General features: G+C 38.3%; 1 protein-coding gene across 1 annotated transcript; it reads right to left on the bottom strand.

Moving 5' to 3' along the window:
* Positions 1 to 1,419: 1,419 nt before the first annotated feature.
* Positions 1,420 to 13,401, bottom strand: GDAP1 (ganglioside induced differentiation associated protein 1). Its single transcript, XM_080581641.1, has 6 exons — positions 13,065 to 13,401; positions 12,574 to 12,766; positions 11,170 to 11,343; positions 8,123 to 8,217; positions 7,545 to 7,659; positions 1,420 to 5,209 (listed from the first exon to the last, which is right to left on the bottom strand). The coding sequence occupies exons 1-6, from the start codon at positions 13,134 to 13,136 to the stop codon at positions 4,827 to 4,829; spliced, it is 1,032 nt and encodes a 343-aa protein (XP_080437767.1). The 5' UTR covers positions 13,137 to 13,401; the 3' UTR covers positions 1,420 to 4,826.
* Positions 13,402 to 21,482: the final 8,081 nt, after the last annotated feature.

Raw genomic sequence — 21,482 nt, 5'->3', positions numbered from 1 at the left:
TGTCAATTTGAAAAAAAATCAATTGTATTTTCATCATTTTAACTTTAGAACTGGATTTTTAAATAAATGTAGTAATATATGTAACTGTCAATTATCTGTTTTTAGCAGAACAACCAGGAAAGGGATAAAAAGGGATATTATACAGAATATATATAAATAATCTGAATTAGATTAATATGGAATTATTCTGTGTGTTAGTTTACACAATACTCATTTATACAATTATTTGTTTTTTGAACTGTAGTAAAATTAATGCTGATGTAATGCTAAAATGAAAATAGCTAGAATTCAAGTCTGCAAATTCCAACAGATTCTTCCCCCAACATCAAGCTTATCCACAGCTTAACTATTTAATGGTGCAACATTTTTAACAGCACATGGAATAAAGCACCATGACTGTAATTTAGAAATAAAAACAGATATCAAAATGCTACTGAAGTACTGTATGAGTGAGTTAATAGTATTGTAGGAACTCTGGCTTCTGGAATTTCCTGAGTTTTGCGTGCCTGACTTTCTGACTTGGTATTGCACCAAACCTAAAAATTTCCTTTTAAAGAAAGGAACGAAGAAAAAATATACTTTGTTTGGGATTTTTCTACATGTTTGACTTCCTCAACCCATCTTGTAAATTTCCTAAGTGCAGCTGTACACCTCTTTGTCTAACATGAACTAAACAAAGAGACGAATTTATTAAGGCGGCCTCAGTGAAGAATAATCAATCATATGCCTTATTGCAGAGCAGTGTTCTCTAGTTAGCTAGATCCACTACGTTTCACCTAGTTTGTCTCCTGCCATTTCTAATCATCATGAATTAGACAAGGCATAACAGTCTGCTCTTTAAATTCTAGTAGCTCCTTGCTCTGAAAATTAAGACTTAAGTCAACTAATAAATGCCTTTAAAAATATGATATGCAACAGTGGATATATGACTGTGAATCTGGACAAGGTATTTATACTCTTCCTACTTAATGTCCCATCCACTCATTTCTTGTCTGTTTTGACAGAAGCAGCAAGGGCTTCTTCTCAGCAAGGGCTCTGTGTATACTTCTGATTAATGCTAACATCAAGGCCACTTCAGAGTTGGTCCAGAGAACATACCTGTCATAATCTCCTGAAATGCAAACCCTATCAGCTGTCTGATCCTAGCAGCTCTGTTGAATTTTTGAACACTGAAAGAAAGCACATGCAGGCCACAAGTAAGTACTGTTATTTATTCCTGTGCTTAACAAGAAAGATGATCCAATGCAGATTACTACAGTGCAAAACAAAAACTTACGGCCAGACGCCCACTAGCTGGGGCACACTGGTTGGTCTCATTAACAACATCGATGTAGACACAGCTTATGCGTTTGTCACAATACCTTACAGAATGGAGCCCCCAGCTTCCGCAACTCAGCAATATAAGCCAAGAATCAGGGTCACACTCAGAAGGAAATATTTTATTTTATTAACATGGATTAATTGAAAGCACAAAAAACACTTGACCTCCTTTAAATAAATAGTTTTTTAACATTATTAAATAGCCTCTGTTGAGCTTCATGCATATACAGGTCAGAAAGATAACCAAAGAAAACTAGCGTTCTAACTGTTGTTTCCATATACATGCAAGTCAATCTGTTGAACACCTTTTAAACTGAAATATCAGAGGCTTCTTTCCTTGGACAGCATCAGACTCCTTATAGAAATATTGTGTGATCCTCAAATGTGCCCAGTTTTACTGAAAAAAGAAGACATAAACCAGTCTAGAAAGTAGTCTTAGAATCTATGTTTATTTTGCTGGTCCCACATACAAAGATATGATATGAAATCTATCTGATGCATGATACGAGAACAAACAGCAAATGAAAACCAGAAGATCGTTCGTTGTATCCAATATAAATATCGTCCAGAGGTACCAGAGCAAAGAAAATCAGACAGGCTGAAAAGAAAATTTATAAGCACCACACAAAAGGTACTCTGCACAAAGAGTCATACACAGTATATGTGCTTCTAAATTTCATCCTATTTCAACAAATTTAATCGTGGATAAGCCTTTTGCTGCCACCTGTACAGAAACCAATGTTGCACACAGTACTTCAGGGCAGTGAAAATAAGCAGCCTATCAAATAGAACAGACCCTTATTAAAACTGGGGACCCAAACTTTTCTCAGTAAGTTTTATCCACGCTCATTCTTGCAGACAAGAAGTTTAATTGTTACTCAGTGACACTCATTTTAATGTGACCTATCACGTAAACTGTGCCCTCTGTTGGACAATCCTATTTATCCAGTGTAGAAACTACTCACAAGCATAAATTATAGATATTAAAGAACTAGCCTGCAGTAGACTGAAGCACTTGTTCTTAGGCTCTTGAGACACTGCTAGTTTGATGAGGCTGCTCACATCATCCATCTTACACTGAAATCATGAATATATCATGAAAACTTTATGAAAATCCGTGATCTCCTGCACATCTAAGGCATGCCAAAGTGTAGCCCTAGAGGACCACTGACACCTGGTGGTCAATTCAGTCCTTCCCAGATCCTGCAAGCAATGAGCGCTAGCTGAAGTGCAGACATCACTGGGATTTGGGGGCGGGGGGGAAGTAAAACTACACAACTTCCATCAATAGTTGGCCTGTATCACAGGGCATGGGGCTGGTAGTGTAGACTAAACTAGTGCATCTTCTGGAAATATGTGTGTTCTGATCTACAATTAACACCAAAAAAAAAAAAAAAGAAGGGGAAGGAAGAAGTGAAATGTAAATTTATCCATCAGAGAGCTGTCATATATAACGAATTTCACTCTGACTTGATTGGATTGTATTTTACAGATGACCTGTCAGAAAGACATGCCAAGGAAGTTTTACGTTACAGGGCTCACTCTGTGTTTATTAACTTAGTGTAACTTGTTGGTTACACCTAAAAGCAGATGAACTGCAATGTACAAATTCAGTTAAAGCTGCCAGAACATCAATAGTATTGTTGGATTAAACTTACACAAAGTTTTTCTAATAGAGCAGATTAAAATCATCAAGTCCTTGAAAACAAATGAAATAGAGTTATATAAAACTGACTTTTTGATTTAAAGATAAATGCTTCCTAGGTAAGATTTTCTCATTAATGGAAAGGAGCTATGAGACTTAGGTCCCATTTTGTTAGAGAACTTACAAAATATTAAATTATAAGTAGGAGTATTCAACAATTTTATCCACTTTGATATCGGCAAGAAAGTGAGACTGCCAAGACAGAAACTGCCTCTGCTCTCCCCAGCAAACTTGAGTGAGGGTCTTCTCAGTGCTCGGAAGTAATTATAGGGGGTGTCCACAGCTACCAGCACTGGATAGAAAATGCTCTTAGGCCTGTTAGCACGGGCTGCTGACAGGCAAACAACAAAAGCTATGTTTTGCTTGTTGTAGTTATATACAGCTTGTAGATATTCTGAAGCTTTCAGACATTCATCAGAATACAATAAAATTACTCAACTGCCATCAGAATTTTCAGCCATTCCTGATTGCTTTCTTTCTGCAAAATGATTCAAAGTCTACCTTCCAGTAAATGGGCATCCCTAACTGAAACAGGAGCTCAGTTCAAACTTAATAGAAGTGTCATTACATACTGAGCAGTGAAAAGTATCAAAGTGTTTTTCTATACCTTACCTACAAGACTGTAGCTTCATAAAAAATCCACAGTACAAATCATCTGCCTCCAAACTGACCCGTATTTTCATTTATCACCAATATGACACCTCTCCCTAAGTAAAGATTGCTAAATTACTGTTTCACTTTGAATCTAGGCTACCCAACCAGACTGAAACATAGTAAACTATTTTAAATTACTTCTACAAAAGGTGTTGTTGTGCATACATTATCCTGTTGGCTGTGGCACGTTGTGAGCAAACGTTTCATAGAGGCACATGCAATTAGTAACATAGCTTAGTAGTGTGCAAAAACCAGCCAGTGCTCAGAGTAGAAACAGGTACGGGACACTAACATTGAGAAAACTGTATCAGGCCACCACAAGAGCAAAAGAGAGAAGGAGCAGATAGGAAAGAAAGCAGGAAATGTGCACTGGTATGACTGAGCCAGGGCTGGTAGCTGAGCTGAGTATCTGGCTGGGCCAAAAGCTACCCAAAAGACATTTAAAAGACAAGTGTCAGGTTTTTTTCACCCATCTGTGTATCAATGGAAGTCCAGAACCTGCTGACGCCTCTACAGAATTTCACTTGTATGGCCCACAAATCATTCCCGTTTATATGCATTTCAGGTCTCTTCCTACACAACTGCATGAACATACTGTGAAAAAAGTGGCTTTACAAGGCTGCTTTGTAACACATTCATAAAGGTCCAACTGCGAACCAAGACATTCATTAGTACAGAGACACTTAGCTCCGAAGGCACTGAGCCTGTGTTCCACTCAAATCCTACTCCGAGCATTTAAGCTAAGTGCTGTTTTCAGTATTTCAGTGCTGGTTTCTGCACAGTAATGCGTTTCACCCACAGTGAAAAGCTGTCACATTGCTGCATATCTATTAAATAAAACATTATAATTAGGTCAGCTAATGGGTAAAGAAGATCGAAACAATAACCACTTCAGCAAAACACCATCACAGCCCTTATACCTCCTCATCTAAAAAGAAAGTATCTTCTTTCCTTTGTTGTCACCCCTCAACATATATTTTCTGCAAATATCTCAGCAATGCCAATCCAATTATACAACAGCAGGAGATGATTACTGTGTGACAATGTTCTAATTCACAGACACAGCCTTTCTTATATGCTTGTATTTTACTGGGGATAGTCTAGTGGGGTAGAGATGACCTCCACTCACCACTGGGGACAAACAGGTCTAAAAATAATTTTGTCTGGTTCTAATTGACAACATCATGTTGGCAAATCTCTTCCGAAGACACACGAAAACAAAATAAGCCATTCCTGCCAGCGTGCCGACCAGCAGGGTGGTGCCAAGAACTCTGGGCGCTCTTTTCTTGGCCACTCGAAACGCAGTTGGCAGAACTGCTGAGATTAATATATTGTTGACATGTCCTAAAACTTTGTAAAATGCTTTTCTCTTCACAACACGCTCATAATAGGCTTCCAAGTTGGGCCGTTTTCCATTTCCCCAGTTTCTTCTTGCTAAACCCAGAAACTTCAGCCGATGTAATGTGACAGCAAGTGACACATCTGCCAAACTGAAGAATTCACCACAGAGCCAAGGCTGACTTCCATCTTCTAATCAGAGATAAAACATAAAGAATTAGTAGCTGATGGCATACAAACACACATAGAAGCCTGCATAAGCCAAGACTTAGTTTAGTGTTATTTCAAGATGGTAATAAACAACACCAACACTTCAGCTAAGCTGTGACGTTAATAACTTAACATTTTACCAATCTTCTTCCCATTGTTCACACCCTCTCTCCACTGTTTATGCAGTAACATAAAGGTTCAGCAGCCTGGCCTAAATTTGTAAAGGAAAAAAGAGCCACATTTCAGGTTCTTAAATTAACCCCCTTACCAAACACTTATTTTTTTCAAGTACATTTCTCAAAACTGGATTAAATGAAGCAGGAGTGGAAAAGGAGCAAGGTGGGTTAGCTTTTGCTTAAAAGCTACCATTTGCCTTCTGAATTTATCATCTTGTCCACATAACTCAGCTCTATGGTATTCACTCAAGAGCTCCTAATTTGCTACAGACTTTCAAGTCAAAAAGGAATGAGTCTGGTGGCTAATCTGTACCAAACACATCGGCTCAGCAAGAAAACAGTTTGTGCTACCTGTCCTTCCTTTGTGCCTTTCTTGACCCAAAACCTTGTTGTCTATGCTAAGATGTTTGAGAACTGATGGGTATTCACACTGTCCACCATTACTCAGGAGCACGGCTGGAGACCCCAGGCTCCCCCTCTAGTCAAAGGAAAGAGGTTAATCTTCCTGAGATGACTCAGAGCAGGCACTGCTAGGCAGCATCACACCGCTAATTTCAGTGAGATGAACTCCCATCTGAAGGGGCTTATTTGTACTGATTGTACAGGGAGCTTTTGAAACCTAGGATATGAAATCAGGTATCTAGCATAGCTGCTAGTGTGAGTACTCTGCTCTAGCTTAGATCTCAAACAGAACTATGTCATTCCCTCCTCATTTGCAACATTTTGCAGTTTTTCCCATGCTGCAGGCATACAGAACCACTGGCATGAATGTTCATCTGCACCTCCGCAGAATCAGAGGAACTCTGCAATATCCCTGTCAACCAGTTTGCCACCTGAGGAAAGCACACCATGGTACAGCACACCACTGGTACCCGTCCATTTGAACCGGCTATGTAGGTCCAGAAGAAAGAGACAGTCTGTCCTATATTGCTGAAAGGATATCTGGGGATTAACCCAGTGCATTAAGGTGATAGAAAGGAAGACCACAGAAGGTAAGCTGTGTGAAAGAAAGAGGTCTGCAGTGGCAGCAGCGATAACTGAATGAGGGATCTGAGCAGTAAAAGCAGCAGACATGCAGAGATTGGCCATCAGCTGAGAGCAGCACTGTTCACCACCACCCCAAATGTCAATACCTCAGACAAAACTCAAATAGGTATTTAACAGTCATACATTTTACTAAATCCTGTGAGCTTGTCAGCTTTCACAAACTCATCACTATCATACCAGTTGACTCATTGGAAAGTTTATTTAACAGAAAAAGCAAGGGGCTGCTGGGAATGGTGACAGACTGTTTGCCAAACAAAATACTACTATCCTGTGTGAGCTAAACCACTTTCCATGCCTCTTTAACTGTTGAGTCAGTAGAAAATTTACCCTCGATTTTCAATTGCTGTTTCAAATCTACTGTTTTAATAGTAACCAATAACTATTACAACAGCTATTTATAGAGCCAAATGCACCGTTATTGATCTGAGCAGATGCAGTTGATATTGACTCTGCTTCATTCAGCTCCCAGTGAAGCCAGAGGAAGGATTCCTACTGACACCACTGGGAACTGTACTAAACTCTCAATAAGAAGACAACTAATCCTATTCAAACAAAATACAACTTGTGTTTAGGTGGATGGCAGGTAAGCACCACTGCTTTTCAAGAGGGTGCGGGGTTGCGCCAACAATCAGAGCGCTTACACAGATTGCTAATTCTGCACATGCCACAAATTCCGGCAACCCAAATCTGTATGGCATTTAAACAAGATCTTAATTCTAAATTACCTGTGTTTAACATTAAGGTCATGAACATTATAGTGAACTGAATCCTACAGCTACAACATCAAGAATAACATTTGTAGCTACAGTTTTTCTTGTTTTGTTTAAAAACGACTGAAAAAATTGTGCAGCCAATTATACTCACAACGTGCTGAAAATGGAACCAAACACTAAGACTTCCACTCACTAACAGCAGCAGTAAACTGAACGAGTATTTAAAATCAGTATTGATCTGTTCAGTGAACCTAGATCAGTGTATGCTAAAAGTGCCTATTTGGATGCACTAAAGACAGTCCTATAATGGTACTGTCAGCTGGTTTACTCAGTCTTGCCAAACATAAGGATCAAGAGGATTTAGGAAGAATAGTTCCTTACCTGGTGTTTCCTCATTTCGCCGCTGCAATTCAGTCTCAACCTGATCCAAAACTTTCTCCAGTTCATCCAGTATTTTCTTCAGGTATTTTATATTATCATGATCCAGCAGTTTAGACTAAATATATATAAAGTTTAGTGTTTTAATCACCATATAGAGTTTATACTTTTATAGGAGAAACTTCTAATTAGATATGACAGTACTTAGATATAAAATATGATTTTCTCTACACAGTCAGCTGGATACCATTCGGATACTCATAACAATTCAGATAACACCAAAAACAAACATTAGAGATGTCAGATATTGAGGTCTGCCTCAACCTGCAAGGCACTCAACAACCCAACACCACCGCTGATGTGTACTTACCTCTGAAGTCTGTGGGACCAGTCCAAAACTTCAGCACACACTTGAAGCGTGTAGCTGATTTGGGGGATAGAGTGCTTCACGCCTTGCAGGGTTAAATCACTGCGTGACTATACTGGCAATGACAGGTGAAACAAATGTTTGTATCATGACAGCAAAAGTCTCACACTAACAACCTGATACTAAAGGGGTGGAACACAAAGAGTTTTCTTACTTTAAGGCGCTTCTGTTTTGCTATATAGGCATCTTGAAGGTCTGGATTTTCCTCCGCAAGTTTCTTCAACTCTGATTCTGTGTTACTTATTTGGCCTGATACAAAAGACAAAGTAATGACATTAGATATCCAAATACCCATACTTCAATCCCCAGAAAATAATCAATACTTTGTGTAAAAATATCACACCAAAGAAATGGGAAGTGGTACTTCAATGAAGCACCCTTGCCAAGCTGGGATTCAGAAACATCACTGTTTGGAAAACTTAACTGCTGCCTAAGTTGACCCCACCAAACCTTCTGCTCATCAGTTTGCAATAAGCTATATAAAATGGTGATCTGTCAGGTAACGAGGGAACTCCTGTTATTATTTTTATCTTACTCAGATAAAATCATTTTGCTGCCAACAACTACGTTAAATCCCTGAAATTCTACTACAAATACCCCATGTCTCTGATTTTTTTGTGCCTCAATTCCTGGGTTCCCAACATATTTTTCATGCTGTAAATGTGCAGACAGGCCCATAGTGAGACTTTCAATAATGCCACTGCAAGTCATGTGCACAACTCCACAACAACAGCCTAAATGCTATTGAATATGGAACTAAAATGTTTTCAGTCGGTTAAAATGTAACAGCAAAATCCGTAGATTTTGGAAACGTTTATTATGTAGTATATGGATGCACTAGAAAAATGTTTGTTACATGGCTTAAAGAAATAAAGGTGTTAAAAATTTAGATAATTTTATTGATTTCCATTACACATGTGTATCCTTTTCTCTCCTGAATAAAAGGAGAGGCTTTGCTTGAAAATGACATAACTTGCAAGCCTAAGGCATCGAAAGATACTGCACAAGAAATTATCTCCTAAAAATAAGTATTTCTAGTAATAAACTGAGAACAGAATAATTACAGGGCATGAATCACCTCTTACTTGTACATGGTAATTAAGATTAGTTCCAATTAAGTCTTTTAAATTGGATTGATAAAAACTTCTTGCTACAGAATAATGAACTCACTGTTTTATACATTCTTTGTTTCAGCCTGATGTGACTGTGAAAGCCATCTTTCAACATAGTATATGAAGAAGTTGAAGGATTTCATCACACAACTAAAACCTTCTATATGCAATTAATTACCCAGTTGAATTTGGTATGCATAAACAACACATAACTGGATGATGGGTTATTATATCTAGCACTTTGAAAAAGATCAGCTTTTCAAAGCTGAAAACTAAACCATCTGGGAAAAGTTTGAACAAGCAATGAGACTGAACAATGGAATTGTTTAGGAACACCTGTGTGCTATTCAAACAATGCCTGAAATCAAAAAAGCAGGCTATGCTTTAAACATAAAAAGATATGAAAACTTCCCAATTTAGACAAGTCGTAATTTTATCTCTACCAACATAAATGTGTGCATATATGTGTCTGTGAACTGACAACAGTTAAAACCAACTAGAAGCAAGAAGGGAAAGCACATATGGTAGACAGAATAAAAGTCAACGTTGGAAAATGAACTGTAATAATGGCACTATTACCATGTGAAAACAGAAAAACTATCAATAATGCCTATGAGTAAATCAGAATTGCTCAGTAAACAGTTATCATCCACATTTGGGGTGGGTGGAGAAGTACACTGATATGATAATTCACATTACTTCAGTAAAAAAAGAACACTAACTATGCTTACTGAAATTACCTATTCAAGACCAAACCAGATACTTTCTATACAAATTTTACTTTTAAATAGCCATTGATCATCGGAAAAGCAACGCTGACTTTTGAAATGCTCAAGAAGTTTCCAGCAGACAAAAAAGAAACTAATACTGTGATAATATTTTATAAAGGATAACTCATGTAACTACAAGGATTAAATTCCTCGTCTGTTTAGAACTATTTGTTTCTTTTGTTAATACTTAGGAGGAAACATAAAAGTGTTAATTAAAGTTTGCCATGGTATTAAGATGAGCAGGGACATAATTTAAGAAAAAACATGAGGTGATAGCCAGTAGTTGGACTGGGTGATAACCTGGGCCTAAGAAACCAATACCTGCTTCAATACAATCCAATACAAAATATAATCTGAAGCAAAAGATGCAGTCCACAAAAGGTACAGGTTATGTTTCTTGTAGAGAGAGCTGCAAGTCTGCAAGCAGTTCTGAAAAGCTAGGTCATCATTTATCATCAGCTGAACAGGGATTACCCACACAATTCTGTAATACAGTAATAAAACAAGAATAAAGAATTAAATATTATCTCCAAATTGATACCAAAGGGAAAACAATCTGAAGTCCAGTTCTGGTGTCCAAACTCAGAAAAAAAATAATCTATGAGAACTGAAAGATTATTTGCCAAGGTTTTTTCTCCTGAGTATCACTGAACTTTTTTTAAAACTAAATATTTCTGAAAACTACTGGATTTGAATCAGGAGTTCATTTAAGGAGGTTCTCTGTTATACAGGAAACTGGGCTACAAAACCTGCAGCTATTGCTTCTGCTCATAACATATTTTTCCATGGGAAAATGTGTGTAAAAAAGTCCTCCAAGTAAAATACTGACCCCAGGGACCACTGATTCTATCAGACCTACACTTCATCCTTTACCCTGGTTCTATACTGCTATGTTATTTGCACCCAGGACTTTGGTTTAAATTGTACTTCAACAATTCCCATTTCCCAGATCAACCTAGACTACTTCTTTCCACTGCTGTTCCCTGGAAATTTCTTTATAAGTATTAACAAGAAGATAGGAAATTAAAATATTTACAGCTGTCACAGCTGTCATTTTCTGCTATGCACAAGAAACACATTCTCCAGCATTAGAAAAATTAATTCCATACACACCTCAAAAATGACACTTCCTCTTTTCCATTTTCAAATCATAAGACTACAAAATCAATAAAAAGTATATGCAAAAACTATCCAAGACTGTAGTATTAAAATCAGATACGTGCTCAATATATTCTGCTTAAGGCACACTGAAGACACCAGATGAATGTAATCCAATATCTTACTAAATGACACACTTTCAGATCTATATCAGTACATACTACGAATTCTGCTTGTAGCATAGGCTGGAATCATGGAGTCCACAGTTAACTCAGGGTGGAGGATGCAGCCATGTGTATAGGCGTCCATAGGCAAGGAGTCTAAAAGCTCTCTGTAGTGTTGCACCCTCGGATAATACATGCTCCCTTCTTCTGGCATTAATCTTGGCACTTCCTCTGCAATACAGTTACAAAATAGAAGTTAGAAAAGAATCACGCAACTGATCAAAAGTCATACTTCCAACATGACCTCAGTTAGTCTAACTAGCACAAACGACACAGCCATTGAGAGCTTCTCTCTTCCTCACTGTCATTCAGTAGTGTAATCAGGGCTCAGAAAAACGTATGTATGCAATGCTTTATTTTAACCATTTGAGTAATTCTGTACCTAAGCAGCAACCCACGTAAGCACATATTTAAGAGGCCTTCAAACCAGAGAATTCAGCATGTATGTTGTACTTCTAGCACTGGGGGATCATGGCACACAACCCTTCAGCCCTCTCACAACACGGGTTCTGATAAGCTACTACGCCTGAAACATTATGACAGCTGTAATGCTGTAAAAACTGAGGTACAGGAATCCCACTCAAAACTTTATAATAATTCCTGCACACCACTGAGTTCTACCCTACCTTCAATCTAACCAGGCCCTGCCTCCTCACTTGACCGAAATGCCAGTATAAAATGCATATCATGTTGGCCTAACAGCGAAATTTTCTTCATTCCTTAGAAATCATAGCAGAAACCAAAACCCCTGAAACACAAAATGCCACCTCTTCACACCTAAAATAATACGGGTCTGCATTTTCTTAAAAATTGAGGCAGTCTATTTTCCAGCAATACAGACATGAAGAATTTCAAAAGCAATCACTTGCAAATATTTTCTCCCTACTTTTTTTTTTCACATATTTATTCCATTTTGGCTCCAAAAATAATTGACTTGTTCTACTTTTTTTTTTTTTCCCAAGATTTTTCTGGAATTAACCAGTAGCGTAAATTCTTCTTCTTTTTTTTTTTTTCTTGCTGAAAAGCAGGGTCTGTCTGACAATGGCTGGCACTGTGCAACATTATTTTCAGTGGCAGCCTCAGTACAGAATTAGCACAGCACTGTGCTGTCATCTTATTGGTGTCTCTGTGTCACCAAAACGGGCAAGAATGACAGAGGCGTTTCTTAGCTTCATTAGTTTCATAGCTTCTTGTGAAGGTACCAGAAGGTCATGATCTGTTCATTTTAAAGGAAGGTGTTTTTATCCCATACCACCAGCTACCAGAACAGCCCATTTACCTGTGGGATTATAAATACTTTGTGCTTGTGAACAAAACAAACATGAAGTGACACAGAACTGACTCTGACACTGCTGCAAAATACATGGGAAAGATGACACATTTAAAAGTCTTTAGGATTACCATCTATAAATGTTGCTTCAAGGTAATCGATAATCTGGGTGGCCTCACAAATAATATTTTCCCCGTGGATAAGAACAGGCACTTCTCCAGACGAATTTAAACGCATAAACCACGGCTCATTGTGCTCACTCAGGGGCAGATTTACGTCGTGTTCTTCACACTTGAGGGCTTTTTCTGCGATTGCCAAACGCACCTGAAAAGGCATTGTCAGAGAATCAGGCAATATCCCCAGCTGGAAGGGACCCACAGGGATCATGGAGTCCAACTCCTGGACCACCCAAAAACCAGACCATGCGTCTGAGAGCGCTGCCCGGACGCTCCTTGAACTCCAGCAGCTCGGTGCTGCGACCGCTGCCCTGAGGAGCCCGTCCCAGAGCCGGGCCCTGCAGGGCCCCTCCCTCAGCCCGCCGCGCCCCGGCCCGCCCGCAGCCGCCTTCCCCTCACCGCGCGGCTTCGGCAAATGGAGGCGGCTTTGAGCCCCCTCGCCTGACCTTCTGCGAGGAGAAGGACTGCGTCCAGTGGTACAGCACCAGCGGCGCCGCCGCCCCGCCGGGCCCCGCCATCCCCGGCCGCCGCTCCGGGAGCCGAGCGGGCGGCACGGCACGGCACGGCACGGCACGCTGCGCAGCGCCGGGCGGGGCAGGAGGCCGGGGCCTGCTCCGGGAAATTAAGCGGAGGGGCTGCAGGGGGTAACGGGGGTGCTGCTCGCCCCCAGCCGGCCCCTGCCTGAGGGGAAGCCGCCCGCAAACCCGCCCGAGGGAGGCGCCGAAAGATGGAGGAGCAGGTTAAAAGGTCACAGGGCGTTTTTTAAATTTATTTATTTTTTTTTCTTCAGCAGGTATTTTCACCGTGAATGTGAAGAACAATGGCATCGTGCTCTCAGGAACAAAAAAATGTTACCAGAACACAGCTCCCGAATCGGACCCAAGGGGGTATACATACTCCATTGCTAAATGCACATCACTTGTAGCCATGGCACAAAGAAGTAAAATACAGAATAATACACATTGTTTTTGCCTCCAGTTGTGTCCTTTCAATGTCAAAAGAGACAAGGCTTCTCAATTTTATTTTTATTTTAGAGAACGTCAAGAAAAATTGAACGGGGGGGGGGGGGAACAGAGGGTACATGATGTAAGGTCTTGTAAAGCATTTGATTTAACCAAAACCAAAACAAAACAAAAACAGCTTCCAAAACAAACAAACAAACAAAAAAACACAACACTTGTTCTATACCTCAGCCCACCCTGGAGGCAGTTCAGGAGGTGCGGTTGCTGGTCGCGTCTCAGGGATGAGGCCTGCACCACCCGCTGCGTCGGGGCGGCGAGGCAGTGAGGAGAGCCGGCGAGGCCATGCAGAAGAACACTTTTTGCTTCGCTTCGCCCTTGCCATCGGGGCAGCAGGAAAGGTGACGGCATCAGGTGAGCCCAAGGAACCCATGCACACGACCAGTTTCTGTGTACCTGATGAATCCTGCAGGTAGCGACCCAAACCGAGCAGTATGTTGAGAGCTACGTTCCAACAAGGGGTGCATTTGATTTTACGGGAAATTTTGGCTAACGTAAAGCAAGGAAATGAATATAAATCACTGAAAGAGACAATTTAATAGACAAATCTTATACATCCAAAGGGATGAGAATAGAAAGATTTAGAGGCCTAAATTTGCAGAAAGTGAGGCCTATGACTATATTATTAAGGCTATGACATCAACCACAAGCAAGCAGTCTGCAATCAAGTGTGAATTATTTATTACAACATTCTAAAAATATGTTTTATTAGTTAACATTGGGGGCAAATGTAAGCCTACTATCTTGGGAAAGGAGTTCAGAAGTAATATAATAACTGACATATCCATGTATGTAGCAAGATTACCCCCCATGAGGACATTAAAGCTTAGATCAGAAAGTGATGAACCTCTTCAATTAAATATACATTAAAAATATTTAAATACTTTACCTTTGCAAATAAATAACATTTAAAATAAATTAAAATGAATTCATAAGGAACCAAGAAATGACGAATAACAGCAAAAATTTCATTTTATTTAGACTTTAATAAAATGCTTCTCATTGTGTCCTCACATCCAAACATTTTAAAATTATACACCTTACACATTTCGTAACACCAACACAGGAAGCTGGTAATCTTCCCACGGAATATCTATTGTATCTTTGATTAAACAAGGCCCGTGTCTTAGAATTTGAAGATTTCTATACCAGTTTTTGTAGGAGAATCCATAGGGGAAGGAAAAAAAAAAAAAAAGTTCCTTTGGCATATTTGAGGAAGAAAAGAATCCAAAACCAATTAATTATACATTCACTTTAGCATGTGCAATCATATTCAGATACTTTTCCCTTAAATCCAGTCAAGTATAGCTATGAAATACCACCCATACATCCATGTTTACATTCCTGGTTTGCATAAACAACACTTCAGGATAAGAACCACTTCGGATATGCCAATAGATACAGAAATGCTATTAAAGGTGGAGTCAGACCTGGTGGTAATTTCAGAGGTCGCTGAAAGAGCAGGCATACATACATACCTTGCGGTCAGAGTGCTTGTGGTGGGCTCCCTCCTCCCCAGAGCTTGCAAGAAGCTGTTTTCGGAACTGACCACAAGAGGCCTCCCTTTTCTAAAAATAGGAGGCAAAGCAAATTCTCCCTCCAGAGATGCTTAGAAAGAAATGCGGTTGATGTCTTTTTATTCTGAATAAACAGCTGTCTATCCACGTATGTGTTCTCCTAGACCCCTATACCTTCTAATGCATGAATAAAAGTGAGCAGAAGTGCCAGATTATGAAAAAGCTCAAAGCATCTTGAAAAACTTTAATCCAGATACATTTATATAGACTTCTCCAAAACTATACAGAATTAAAAGTAAAGTTACTTTCTGTTAGTGTCCTTTTTAATGTGTAAATGCAATGATTACAAAAGCAGAACAAAGCACAAAAACATAAAACTGCAAATCTTGTTGGCATCTTAGCACTTTGCCATTGAAAGCAGGCTGTTGGCATTGTGTGTTAAATCACTTTTCTTCCCATAGTGATATTCTTGCCCTGTTTCTCTACATGGCCTGTCTTGGACCTTCTTTTTAGCATTTTGCATTTCTTTATTTTATATCCGTATACATACAAAAAATGTATATAAAAATGTTTACATATACACACACCTCTATTTTTACATCATGGGGAAAAAAAGTAACATACACAGGTACTACTAATAGATAAGCAATACCAAAAATCAACTGAAGTTGCAGATGTATAAATTAGGTCAAAGATCTGGAAATCAGTATTCTGGTTTTCTTCCTTACTTTAACACCCCATGATATTGTCAGGAAACAACTAGGCCATAGGTGAAATGATTGATGCAAGTAAACAAAATGATCAGTTCTTTGTACACATTCAAAGCCAAGTTTGATTTGTTTACAGAAATACATATATATGTGTATATATTGTTCTTTTTTTCTATGCAGCCAGAGCCATTATAGGTGAAAATTAGCTGGAATCTGCATATGCATCATTAGCAGAATCATTGGTTCAGTCCCAGCTGCAGAACTGGCCTAACTGAAAGTGGTGCAGGAGTTAATACTGGCTGGGAAAATAAGATGGATTCTATTCTGAACCTTCTGTCATCAATATTTATTGGGCTAAATCCCAGTTGCAGACTGTGCATTACTGGCGATGCCATAAGTTAAAAAGAGCAGAGCATTAAATTCAAATACACAGGTGAGATTTAATATTGACACAAGAAATGTCTGTAATATTTTTATATGACTGATGAATGACTTATATGACTTTTAATATGACTGATAAATTAGATATGCAGCTATTTAGAAGTAGCGAGAGCACAGAGCAAAGTTATATCCTGATGGCCACAGTTCAGATATCTGTGCCCTAATGTAACTGTGTATAAAACCATGGAGGGGTGCCAACCTAAGTAACCCTAGATAGTTCATGCATATTCTTAAGAAATATAATTACTGAGTTACCATTTCACATCCAACAAAATCCAGCTATCTATAGAACTTATTTACTCACTTTCAAAGTTACTTACCATATCATACTAGGTTTTCTTCTGGGGTTCCACCACAACATTCTGCTGAATTTTTCCCCAAATAAATGTTCCATGAAGAAGTTTCGAATATTGACACTTCAGAAATACTGCTTAACAATGTTTTTTTCTTTATAAAATTATTGTTAATAGTTATACAGAAAGCCTATTACAAAATAATTAGTAGTGATTGCAGACATTTCTAATTCTTGAGATACAATAAAAATTGTCATTGTTCTAACACTTTAAGAACTTCAACAGTTTTTATGCTTGGAATCAGTTTTCGTGAAACATCAAGCTTTTTAATCAGGCACAGAAATACATTTAATATATTTACTTGGGATACAAAATAGCAATTTATTAGCAATAAAACTTAAAGTGTTGGTATTGTCATTACAACTTTAACCAATCTATCAGTATATATCTTTTATACAAACAATATCTTCAAATTATAAAATCTAACTTATCAGCCAAATTTGAAAGATCTAAAGTGTTTATACGTACTTTGTTATTGTTGTCTTTGTGCATACATGTAATATGCTGGCTAAAGAACTTGATAGTTCCTCAGGAACTGAGGAGCAGAACAGTTCTGCAAATAATTCCATATGCCCAACTTCCCTCGCATCAACTTAAATGTCACTACTCGCCTGAGCAAAAATTCTATTAAAATGTTCTCCTGTGCTCCGACTCTCTGTGGGGAGCATCTGGGTGTTGATTTATAATCACTTTTTTAATGTAACAGTGATGACAGTTTGTTGAGCAAAGACTGCCATCATGTTACATGATGGCACAGCACTGTCTAGCACACTGGGTTTTGGCTGCCCATTAAAAAAAATCACATACTAACACAGACAAATAATGAATGCAAAATAGTATCTTACAGCTAACACCTGTGGCTGAGAACAGAACATTCAACTCTGAGCTAGTAAAATAGATTATTTAGTTGCTGAAACAAGGTCCGCTAAAGTTAGTGGGGTGATTTGTAATGACTTCAGTGGGTCATATATCAGGTCTTAGGCCTGTTCAAATTCTACTACAATCATGCTGCAAAATGTAAAGATCCCCTGGCTGGGATGACAACCAACCAAATAAAACCTTAAGGAAATCTGAAGGGTCTGAAACGAGCCCAAAGCTTTAGCATTTTCAAAAATTTATAAAAAAAAAAATAAATTAGTTACACTTTTTATCAAAAATGTAGTCACAAAGCTTTTAATCGAACTTATAGAAAGAGCTTAAACCAAACATTTGATCTTTTTCAGCCAACCGTTCACAAAAATAGTTTTAAAATACTTTAAAGAGTTATCATGTACATTTCCGTTGTCAAGTAAAAAGATAGCTGACACTGAGGAAGTGCCATTACTTAAGACAATATTAATCATTAAGACAACACAAAAAATACAGTTCTTTAAATAAGGAAATTCTTATTATTTTCAGCCTTAATTCTTGCTGTATGTTCATTACCTTTAGACAAGCCTGCACTGAAAAAAAAAAAAAAATACTAAGAGGAAAATATTTCTGTTGGCATCTTTGAAATCTCACTTCAGGAGATAGTCAGACCCCCATGTTAGATGGAAATATTAAAAAGTGCTTTTAAAAGCTTAGGTCACCCTCTGTTCTGGAGAGGAACACCAGAACAGGAACAAGAACAGGGGCCGTACTACGCAACGCCAGATCTGCCCCGCGTCACCCAGGGATTCCATGTCCCAGCATCAGGGCAGGCAGGGCGATCCTGCTCAGGATTTCTCATGTAGGGGTAGAGGCCATAAGCACGGATAGAGTGTTTTCCCTTTCAGAGCAACATTTTTATTTTTTTAAACTAAAGCACGTAAATTATGCACCAGTGTTTTAGCATCTTTTAACAATTATATTATGACAGACAAAAAGGAAATTGCAATAGTCAATTATGATATTATAAACCTACTGTATTTACTGTATTTTGAAAAGCTGAAGAAATTTTCATCATGTTCCATTTCTCACTACATCCGTATCAGCCAACTGGAATTTTTATTCCTGATATTTCCCAGTGGAGGGCCCTGTGCACGCATGACTTACAGTAGCACCAGCTCTCATTTCTACGCTTGACAAAGGGAGACTCAGAGTTCCTGTTACACAACCTCCATTCTCCTCTGCCAGACAGCAGAATCCTATTTTTTTAGGCCTTTGGACGGATTTAGATTTCTTCTCCTGATTTTTCTTTATAATAACAAAACTGCTACTCCGTATTTGATTTATAATAGTTCTTTGAGGTTTTCAGCCCCTTGCCAAGTGTTGATGAAAATGCACAGAAGAATTGAATTGTTAGGTGAGACTATTTAATAAACCCATGAGTCCTGATCCAAAAAGGACTATATTCCATTCTAATTTATTTTTTATATATATTTTTAGTCTGTAGATGAGTCTTATTTCTAAAACGTCTCTGAGTTTAGTAATCAAGTATGTTTTAGCTGTACTGAATAGCAAGAAATGGTCAACTCTAATACTTTGTGGACAAAGGTATTTTTTGGCACCCAGGTATTTCCAGTGAAGTTAACTCCAATGTGAGTAATAATCGTTTAAGAAACTGGGATTCTTTGATTTGGTTGTTACAAACTATCTATGCCACTTAAAATGTCAATTTTTGAATGCTTGAAATAAACGAGCGGCAGAATATAAAATGTGGCTAGACAAATTCATTACCAAACAGCGCACACACGATATTCACCTACCTACCTCCTCTTGTAAGCAAGACCCTCATTTGTGAAAGTATAAATAGGACAAGATACAGTTTTGGGCAGCAATAGATCTGGGCACTGAATAGCTGTCTATGTTCTTTTGGCACTAGCTGAAACATGCTGGCATGATTCTTTCTTAACTGCATAACGTCACTCACAAATAGAGAACAAATACCAGAGCTACTGCTCTGAAAACACACTTCCTTCATCATATTTATCTCAATGAGATTTTCATAACAAAAATAGATATAATGTATTATTGCCAGCTGATGGAACACGTATGAAAATGCACTTGCATTCATGGAGTTATCTGACCAAAAAAATAAAATAAAAGCTATATAGAGAAAGGGATGAATTTAAATCCTGTGTGTGTAACTGATACAAATAAAAGCATGAAGTTGTCTCCGTGCCCTGTGCAAGTGCAGAGAAGTGAGTGCAGCAGGTGATGGTATGTGTCTGAAATAACAAACCCTTTCCACTAACACCCCAACTAATATACAGGGTGGCCAGGCAAAGCCCGAACTGAGAAGCCGAAACTAGCTTTTCAAATTTTACAGAGATGCATAAGTCTGGGGAGGGGAGAAGGCACCATACCTCAATTTAATTCCTGTCATTTCAATTGTAAAGTCCTCGTAGTAAAATACAAATATACATTTTAAAAAATAGAAGTTGTATTAATAGATATGTTCATAGTCATAGTCTATATTAACAGGTATGTTCATAGTCAGTCCATAGTCAATACGAACAGAGCTTAGGGAAAAGAAAGAACATCCTTTTGGGCCAGAGGGGATAATCTATATTTTGAAGATGAAGAAATGAACAGGTTTTTCTCTTAGATTTGAATAATTAAAATTTTCCCTCTAATATGTTAGGCCACTATCATAGACCTTGAAAGTTATCACAATTTATTTTAACATATTGCACAAAATGAGAAATAAGTAGAACAAGTAGGAGGGGGGAAAAAAAAGTCTTTTTAATCTCAGCCTCTGACTTCAAGTTAGAGTACATATTAATTCCAATTTTGACATTGTGTACGACCTAAGACAGTTAAACAAAGAGCTATTTTTCAGTCCACCTTTCCTCCTTTACAAAAGCTTCATGCTTCAGTGGTTCCAAGTCACTCAAAAACATAACCAAGTTAACGTGAAAAGGGAGTCCAACAAGAACAGGCTCATATCTTGGAGCAGTGTTTTATACTGTGATTAAATTTGCATTCCCCCTAAATTGTGTTTTGTTTGAACTCTCTGGCTTGAGATCCTGTTTGCTCCTGTTTTCTTGATGTCAACTTCTTCAGTGCGGAAGAAGATCCCTCCTAACTGCAGCTGCATTTGTAAATGTTTCATCAAAGGCCCTGAATGTCTGGTAACCAGCAGACCTGTTGGGTGCTACAAATGTGATCTGGGTCTATCTCAGGGGAAGAACAACATGACCATATTTATTGCTGATGCTATTCTGGGGGCCCTATGACGTTCTTCTCCCCTCTGACTGAGCAATGCTCACCCGTTCATCTTTCAACACTCACTCCAAACATGACAGGATGAAATAAAACAAAATTTACTGGTAGCAAACTTACTTGCATATTGAAGACTTATATTTTAATAGCTTCATTATACACACACATATGCATATTTCAATAATATTGTTAAATATTTTGTGCTCTAAGTAGGTTAGACACTTAGGTTAAAATTAAAAAAAGAAAAAAATCCTAGTTGATATAAGATAAAGAAAAGTGGTATTATATAAAATAATTCAGATTAGTGTAAAGGCAGAAGCTATGTGTTGCCACAAATTAGAACTTGGTGGGAACTACAAATTATTGTCATATGACGTAAAGCTAGTCAACTGTCACCAAGACCCACTCAACTATTTTACCAAGGTCTGCTGCAGAGGCACAACACAATAGCTCAAGCTGTGCACAGTGCCTCAAAATGTGGACAATATCTCCCCAAAACCATGAAAACAGCAAAAAAAAAAAACCCACATTCCTGGAAGCAGTCATGCATGTAGGATCACCTCTTCCAACCTGAGACATGCAGGTTTTACATACACAAAGCCCGTTTGTAACCAGTAGAAAGAGCAAGACACTTCCCATGATTGATTAAACCCAGCCTAGCATAAAATCTACACTACATTTTGTAATAGGTAAAAA

Source organism: Anser brachyrhynchus (assembly GCF_964034855.1).
Source record: "Anser brachyrhynchus genome assembly, chromosome: 2".
Lineage (NCBI taxonomy): Eukaryota > Metazoa > Chordata > Aves > Anseriformes > Anatidae > Anser > Anser brachyrhynchus.
The sequence above is the reverse complement of the archived record's forward strand: the minus strand, read 5'-3'. Positions and strand labels throughout refer to the sequence as shown.